Source organism: Tamandua tetradactyla, chromosome X (genome assembly GCF_023851605.1).
Source record: "Tamandua tetradactyla isolate mTamTet1 chromosome X, mTamTet1.pri, whole genome shotgun sequence".
NCBI lineage: Eukaryota > Metazoa > Chordata > Mammalia > Pilosa > Myrmecophagidae > Tamandua > Tamandua tetradactyla.
The window spans coordinates 117,742,940-117,750,905 of NC_135353.1; the positions used below are offsets into that span (position 1 = coordinate 117,742,940).

The 7,966-nt window shown below is 56.7% G+C and overlaps 1 protein-coding gene and 1 non-coding gene across 3 annotated transcripts; both read left to right on the forward strand.

Moving 5' to 3' along the window:
• The first annotated feature begins 379 nt into the window (after positions 1-379).
• LOC143671449 (melanoma-associated antigen D4-like) lies at positions 380-7,702 on the forward strand. 2 transcript variants are annotated; one of them, XM_077146613.1, is made up of 13 exons: positions 380-539; positions 1,441-1,654; positions 1,961-2,791; positions 3,086-3,289; positions 3,399-3,462; positions 3,681-3,760; positions 4,165-4,256; positions 4,853-4,932; positions 5,016-5,058; positions 5,465-5,527; positions 6,428-6,542; positions 6,881-7,311; positions 7,507-7,702. In XM_077146613.1, exons 2-13 carry the CDS (start codon positions 1,445-1,447, stop codon positions 7,514-7,516), a joined length of 2,223 nt encoding a protein of 740 aa, XP_077002728.1. In that variant the 5' UTR covers positions 380-539; positions 1,441-1,444; the 3' UTR covers positions 7,517-7,702. The 2 variants fall into 2 exon arrangements, with proteins under 2 accessions (XP_077002728.1, XP_077002727.1); XM_077146612.1 differs by having other exon boundaries at positions 1,444-1,654.
• On the forward strand, positions 6,088-6,212 carry LOC143672379 (small nucleolar RNA SNORA11). Its single transcript, XR_013169832.1, has one exon. It is a non-coding gene; the product is annotated as a small nucleolar RNA SNORA11 (small nucleolar RNA).
• Positions 7,703-7,966: the final 264 nt, after the last annotated feature.

A 7,966-nucleotide genomic window follows, 5' to 3' on the forward strand; every position in this document is an offset into this window, starting at 1 on the left:
AACTACTAACTTTTGGCCAATTCATTTCCTGGGTCCCAAGTTCAGGATTTGCACATAGTGGCAGGTAGAGACCCAGCTACAGACGTCTTTAATTGTGACCAAAGGGTCATGCTGGGGAAGTGGGGCAAGGCGCATCCCAGATCAAGCTGGGCTTGGAGGGAGAGGGGGGAGGGAAGAATGAGAAGCCCTGTGAAATGGGAGGGGGGAACGAGAGAGATGATTGAGTGGGATGAGCTTTAAGGTCACAAGAGTGGAAGAGAAGAACCGGGTTGGAAGAAGAAACTCCAGCCCGCCCCGACCGAAAGCGCAATCGCATGCGCACTGATGACCTGGTGGAAGGCACTTTAGCAGGGAAAAGTAGGCGGGCCTGAGAAGATGTCGCGCATGCGCATAGTTGCCCCGCCAGGGCGAGTGTGGGGGGGGATGCGCGGATAGAAAGGTGCGCGGTGGTCGGAGCTGCTGTACTGGCAGCGGGAGGCGACGGCGCGGCTGCGGGGTTCCCGGTGCTAGGGACGGACGCCATTGGAGCCCCAGGGAAGGTAAGGACTCAGCTGCAGCGAGGACCCCGGGAGGGCGAGAGAGACCCGACCCGCTGCGCCTCCCGTCCCCTCAGGGTCTGAAGAAAACCGCGGCGCACAACCGGAACCTCCTTACACCCGCGGTCTGGACAGAAGCCCCACCCCCACCCCCACCCCAGAACCGGGAGCTCCGATCCGAGCCCTACTCACCCCGGAGCCCATGGTCCGAACCCCTTCAAGCAGACCGGAGCTTCCTTAGACCAGACGCCCCACCCCCACCCCTACCACTTCGAGATCACTCCAGCCAGACCTCTTGACCCTGCCTGGAGTGTCCAATCCTTGGATTTGAAACCTCCAGCGCTCCAATTCGAGCCTCACCCAGGTCCGAGGTCCCCACCCCGTCCACCCCTTGGGCTCTTGTGTGCGCGCCACCGAGACCGGTGTCCATTGAATTCCCCCACCCCGACCTGGGTTCCTTGGATTTGATTTCTCAGTGTTCCCCTGTCCTTGTTGTCTGAGCCCTCCCATCTGTTCCTCCTTCATCTAGGTCTCCTGCTCAGGCCCTCAAGTTCAGAGCCTTTGTTTCTCCCTCTCTCAGAGAGGCCCTTTGGGACTCTTCAAACCTAAGCCCTCAGGTCCCCTGTTCACATCTGGCTCCTGGGATGGGGAAGGAGCCAGCCCATCCTGAACTGCCCTTTCAGTTCAGGAGCCTCCTGCAACCTACTCTGTCCCATTCCTGGGGCTCTGGTCCTGGCTGAGTCTACCTAATCTACCTCCCCCACTGCCTGGGACTGCCTAGTAACCTGCTGATTATCATCCCCACCCCCGAAATCCCATCCCCCCCAGCACGCTGGATCCTGCCATCTCCCCCTGAAGTGCCTCGACCTCCCTCTGGGGTTAAGCTCTCTTCTCTTTGGGACAGCAGCATGGCTGAGGGAAGCTACAACATGGAATCGGAAAGCTTCACTGTTGAAGACATAGATGAGGGTAGCGATGAAGTTGGGGAGGAAGAGATGGTTGAAGGAAACGACTACGAAGAATATGGTGCTTTTGGTGGCTATGGCACCTTCACCAGCCTTGACATCCGTGTCCTCAGAGCCTTTGGGAGCTTGGGGCCAGGCCTTCGCATCTTGTCGGTGAGGCCCCTTCTTGGCCACCTGTTTGCCCTGGGCCCACATGCCTCTGACCTACACACTCCCACTTCGGGCCACGGTTGGGTTTTCCTTCCCTGGGAGACAGAGGAGGAGTGGAGTAGGGGTAGGATGAAAGAAAGGGGTTGAGTGGGTAGAGACAGCCTGGCCTCCCCCACGCTCCCTCTCCTGCTCAGAGGAAGGGGGTTGGGGAGAGGCTGGCTGCTGGAAGGAGGCTGGCCAGCGCAGTGAGGCATGATGCAAGCGTGGAGAGTTGTGTGCCTTCCCTTACCCATCTCTGTGGCCCTACAGAATGAGCCCTGGGAACTGGAAAACCCTGTATTGGCCCAGACCCTGATGGATGCATTGCAGCTGGATCCGGAAACACTTGCCAATGAGGCGGCCACCCGTGCTGCCAATGTGGCCCGTGCCGCCGCCTCCAACCGTGCCGCTCGGGCCGCCGCCGCTGCTATCCGTATTGCCTCCAACATTCGGGTGCCCATTAACCACCTGGTGGACACAGACCGGGCCTTAGGAGGTGACACCCTGGCCGGGACATATACAGAGTCTCAGGGAGCCACCCCTGAGACACCCCCTGCATCTCCGCAGATCCCCCAGATGCTAATGAACAGTGCAGTGACTGCCCCTGGGGTTCCGGCAACCTCCCCACAGCTCCAGACAGTCTCCCAGGCCCAGGAGGCTGCTACCGAGGGCCCTAGCACCACTCATGCTTCCTTTCAGGCTCCATGTGCCAGTGCAATGGATGCCACGCAGCCCACGGCAGCCTTCCTGGGTCCGAATGATGTCTTTGATTTCAGCCAGCCAGCGGGTGTCAGTGGCATGGCTTTTCCCCGCCCCAAGAGACCTGCCCCAGCCCAAGAGGCTGCCACGGAGGGTCCCAGTGCTGCCTCCGGCGTGTCCCAGGCCGCATCTGCCAGGGAGGTGGCAGCCACCCGGCCCAAGATGAACAAGTCTGGGAAGGCTCTTGCTAAGACTCGGTGGGTAGAGCCTCAGAATGTTGTGGCAGCAGCTGCTGCCAAGGCCAAGTTGGCCACGAGCGTCCCTGATCCTGAGGGTGCAGCTGCCAGTGTTCAGCACAGTGTTGAGCCCTGGGCCAAGATGGGCGGCAAGAGGACAAAGAAGGTAAGCGCTCCCTGCTACTTCCACACCCCTCTTCCCTCCTCTCTTCTTGACTTTGTTCCTCCAACACAAGTGTGCTGAGCTTTATTTTACTCCATGTAGTTCCTACCCTCGGGTGGCTCACAGCCTGGCGGGAAAAGAGGTTGGCTCAGTGTCTGGCACTTCGTAAGCACTGAGTGCACTCTTGCTGCCTGAGCTACTCTTATTTACCCAGTATCGCCACGGGCAAGTTGCGTGCTGGGCACTTTTCCGTAGGGAGCCTGACACCCCTGGTCTCTTGTCTCCCCAATGCTACAGTCCAAGCACCTGGATGATGACTATGAGAGCAGCAAGGAGGAGAGGGAGCCTCTGACGGTCCCACTGACCTGGAGAGCATCGCAGCCCCCATTGACGGCACAGGCTGAGATGAGCCCTCAGCCCCCAGTGGGCCTGACGTCCCAGGCACCCTCCAGGCACGTACTGTGCTTGCCACCTCGCAACGTGACCCTTCTGCAGGAGAGGGTGAGATGTCTGCCTTTGCCCCTGCTCTTGCTCCGCTCCTCCCTTACCCGCCAGCTCTTGCTTGACAGGTACCCAGGCCTTGATTTCCCCTGAATTCCCCCTTCCCCAGGCAAACAAGTTGGTGAAGTACCTGATGATTAAGGACTACAAGAAGATCCCCATTAAGCGCTCAGGTAGGCCACCTGTGCCCCTCCCAGAACGCCACTCCTCCCCCTCCCCACCCCAGCTCTGGGCATCCGTTCACTCATGGGTTCCCTCCGTATCAGACCACGGCTGCTCCTCCATTTCACAGCATAGGGCCCTCGCTGTGCTACCCTCAGCGGGGCTGACCCAAGGGGCTCTGCGGCCTCCACTCAGCCCAGATGCTCTTTCCAACTGTCCCCTCCTGCAGACATGCTGAAGGATGTCATCCGAGAATATGATGAGCATTTCCCAGAAATCATTGAGCGAGCAGCGTACACTCTGGAAAAGGTGGGTGCAGGGAAGGGGAGCAGCTCTGCAGGATAAGAGCAGCGGGGAGGCCTTGAATTCTGCTCCCCTTTAAGGCCCAGTTTCAGTAGTGCCTGCTCCGAAAGCCTTCCCCAGCCTCTCCACCTGTGCGCGTCCGCTGCACTTGCAGTTTGCCATGTACTTCTCCCCTTGACCCCTCTCTCCCGGGCGCTCTGAGCTTCTCATTGACTCATGAAGTGAGTGTTATTCCCTCGGGCAGTGCTGCAGCTCCCACAGTGAGGGTCCTTCATGCCTTCCCTTCCTCCACTTCCCCCGACAAGTGGGATTCCTGCTCAGGAAAAGTTCTAACAGGGGGAATGGAGGGGCTGCTGCAGGATGCCCAGGCTGCATTTCTGATCTCTCATTCTGTTTTCTCCCCCATGTAGAAGTTTGAGATCCACTTGAAGGAAATTGACAAGGAAGAACACTTGTATATTCTTGTGTGCACACGGGACTCCTCAGCGCGCCTCCTGGGAAAGTAAGAACGGAAAGGAGGATCAGCCTTCCTCCATGCTACCCCTTTCCTGCCAGTGTCCCACATTCTCTCAGAGGAACAGAGCAAAACAAAGCGCAGGATCCACCACGGCTTCCACACTCGGGTCGTGGTGCCCAAGGATAACTGAATGAAAGGGAGAGTGGCCTGGGGTGGGGCATCGCTGCTCTCAGGGTTTCAGCCCCACCACCTGAAGCTTCCTAGGAAAGCAGGCTTGCTGTTTGCTTCTTCCTACTAACTGTCTGGCCAGGAATTGTCAGGGTGGTCCCCAAGGGAAAGCTTATTGTGGATGAGAGATCCTGAGGCTCAAAGGGCAGGAAAGGTCCGCATACACCTTTGCCAAGCATTTGCCCCCTGCCAAATGCTGTCCTCCAGAGAGGAGCTCTGGGAGGGAAGTACTAGTGTCCACGTGCTATTGATGAAGGAGGTATGAATTGTCCATGATCAAGTAGCAATCCATACACAGCGTTGGGAAGAAGTCCCATCTAGCCGAGAAATCTGGGACAGGCTAGTTGGGTGACCCATCTTTAGTCGCTCATGTAAACAGCTGCTAGACAAGTTCCCTCTTTCTACACCTGCAGGACCAAGGACACTCCCAGACTGAGTCTCCTCTTGGTGATTCTGGGTGTCATCTTCATGAATGGCAACCGAGCCAGCGAGGGTGAGTGGCTGGACCTGCAGCTGTGGTGAGTCCACAGTCTCACTTTTGCATGCTAACTTCTTGTCCCTCGTCTCTCCTTGCAGCTGTCGTGTGGGAGGCGCTCCGTAAGATGGGACTGCGTCCTGGGTATGCCTGGGCTCTCTCAGCTCCTGCTCTCAGTGTTGTCCTTTGGCAAAAGAGGTCCCAGGATTGCAATTGCAATTGCCTGTTGGTCTGGTGCAAGGAAATGGGCAGTCCTGGACTAGATAGAGAGCAAAGGGCCTCAGCAGGCTGGATAGGGAGCACTCAGCCCCCTCCCTGCTTCCTCTCCCCTGCCTGTCCCCAGATGAGATCTCAGCTAGACCTCAGGGTTAGGGGCCCCATCAAATCCCTACTGTTGAAAAGCAGTCATCTGGTCTCTGCTGCATGCCCAGGCCTCCACGGGGATGCCCACTGGGCTGGGAAGCTCTTAACTAAGCAGGGAAGGGCTCCTGCCCACTTTGGGGCTCTGCCACTCTCTGAAAACATGGGTTCCAACTTTTATTGCTGTCAGGACAAGGCACCCATTTCTTGGTGATTTGAAGAAGCTCATTACTGATGACTTTGTGAAGCAGAGGTAAGTACTGACTACGTTAAGTTTGTCTCACACTCAGATGTCCCATGTGCGTGCAGGTCTGGCTGAGAAGGCCATTCACTACCCTATACCTTATGTTAGATGGCTGGTTGCCTCGGTATTGTGGGTCCGGGCCGGAGTATATGAGTGTGTGTGTTGTAGACTTCCAGGGCAGGGTCAGGGAAAGGGAATATGCATTGCCTGAGAACCTGGTGCAGGGTGTGTTGTCATCGCCATCTCATTAACACCTGCCCTTTAGGCTGTTAGGAGAATTCCCCCTGTTGTACTTGCGAGGAATGTGGGGCTCAGGGAGGGAAGGGTCTGAGCATGGCCCAGTGCTGGTGAGGCTCACCCTGTCCTTGGTGCTTGGAAAACTTGTGTACACCATGCTAGAGGTGTTAAACACACACACACACACACACACACACACACACACACACACATGGTCAGGAGTATAGGAACACGCCTGGGGCGCAGTGCCCTTGGTTGGCTGGTTTTTCCCTGTGCGGTCACCTGCTGTGCCTTCCCAGAGCTCAGCCAGGCCATCGAGGAGGCCTTGGCAGGGGGTGTGCTCAGAGCAGGGGCCTGAAGAATGACCCTCTATAACACACCCAACAGGAATCTGGGCTCATCGTGACAAGGGGCACAAAACTTGTGTGGCCTTCCCATGAACTAACGCCCTACACATGTCTCCCCTCGGTACACCCAAGTAGCTTCTTGGCAAGACCGATGACAAGGCTTCGAAGGCCTCGGTGTTGAGGGCAACCCTGGGAGGGAGCCAAGGCTGGGGCCTCTTCCAGGAGCTGAGCTGCAGCATTGGGCTGGGGGAGGTGCCATCTGGAGCCCATTAAACAACAAGGCAGCTGGGCTAGAAGCAAACATTTCCCTTCGTCCTTCTCTAAGGTACCTGGAATACAAGAAGATTCCGAATAGCAGCCCACCTGAGTATGAATTCCTCTGGGGCTTGCGAGCCCGCCATGAGACCAGCAAGATGAGGGTGCTGAGATTCATCGCACAGGTAGAGAGAGCCTCTGCTACGTGCCGTGCACTGGGGAAGGCCCTGTCCGTGCCTTCTCTGTTTATTCTTCACAGACCGCTTCTTCCTATCCCATATTTCCAGTGAGGGTTCAGAACCTCAGAAAGGTGCCTCAGTACTTTCTAGAAGGTCACAGAAGTATCAAGTGTGAGGCATGGGGTGAAATCCCAGGTGTGGCACAGAATAAAAGGAGCCTGGTTCCCGTAGTCCTTATTTTTAGCATCGTGATGCAGAGCACGTAGTAGGGCACCCAGCGGGAAGCCCGTGGCCAGTGAATGTTTGGTAGCTCTATTATTGTCCTTGCTGTGATTTCGTCTCAGAATCAGAACCGAGACCCCCGGGAATGGCGAGCTCATTTCCTGGAGGCTGTGGAAGACGCTTTCAAAACCATGGACGTGGATATGGCCGAGCAACATGCCAGGGCCCAGATGAGGGCGCAGCTGAATATCGGGGAGGAAGCTCTGATGGGAAGGTGGAGCTGGGACGACATCCAGGCGGAGCTCCTGACCTGGGATGAGGATGGAGATTTTGGCGATGCCTGGGCCAGGATCCCGTTTTCCTTTTGGGCCAGATACCATCAATACATTCTGAATAGCAGCCGTGCCAACAGGAGAGCCACGTGGAGAGCGGGTGTCAGCAGTGGCACCAATGCTGGGGCCAGCACCAGCATCCTAGATGGCCCCAGCACCAGCTCTACCATCCGGACCAGAAATGCCGCCCGGGCTGGTGCCAACTTCTTCTCCTGGATCCAGTAAGGGCTCTGGTGGTTCAGTTAGACTCTGACGGTGGGGTGTGGAGGTGCCATGAGATGTCAGGGGAAGGCCTGGGGTCGGGTCGGGTGGGGGACTGATGAGGGGGTAGAAATACACTGCTTTTGTTATCTATATCCACCTCTGTTTGATGTCCCTCCATTTCATGTTTTCACTTTTCTTTCTTGCGTTTGCAGACATCGCTGATGAAGTGCAGCAATCTTACTCACCAGACCAGAGTGCCTCCTCAGATTCCTTCTTACCGTGGCACTCTCAGCAGCGTGTAGCCATCTGTGGAAGAGAGCATGCAAGAGGAGTCTTCCTTTTCTCTTCCTGCTTTTGTTGTTTGCTTTTTCTTGTGCTTTCATGTTTTTGGTATCAGTGTGACATTAAAGCTGCAGTATTAATCTGGACGTTTCCTCCTTTTCCTGTGCACGTGCAGCTATCAGAGCCGCGATAAGTGCTCATACGATGGGAAACTGGGCTTTCTGGGACCGATGGGCCCCACCTCTGCCCAGAAGGTACGGGAGGGGATGTTGAGCAGGGTTGAGGCTTCAGTTGGGCGTAGAGACCATGAGCTTGTAGAGGTCCCAGTCCACGTGCTGATGTGGTTTCCAACAGGGGTTGTTCAGCAGCTCCAGTTAGATGCCTTGAGGG

Coding starts and splice junctions, on each gene's coding strand:
- LOC143671449 (XM_077146613.1), top strand. CDS start 1,445: ATGGCTGAGGGAAGCTACAACATGGAATCGGAAAGCTTCACTGTTGAA. Junction 5,059..5,464: donor AAGATGGGACTGCGTCCTGG/GTATGCCTGGGC, acceptor TATTGCTGTCAG/GACAAGGCACCCATTTCTTG. Junction 6,543..6,880: donor TGCTGAGATTCATCGCACAG/GTAGAGAGAGCC, acceptor ATTTCGTCTCAG/AATCAGAACCGAGACCCCCG.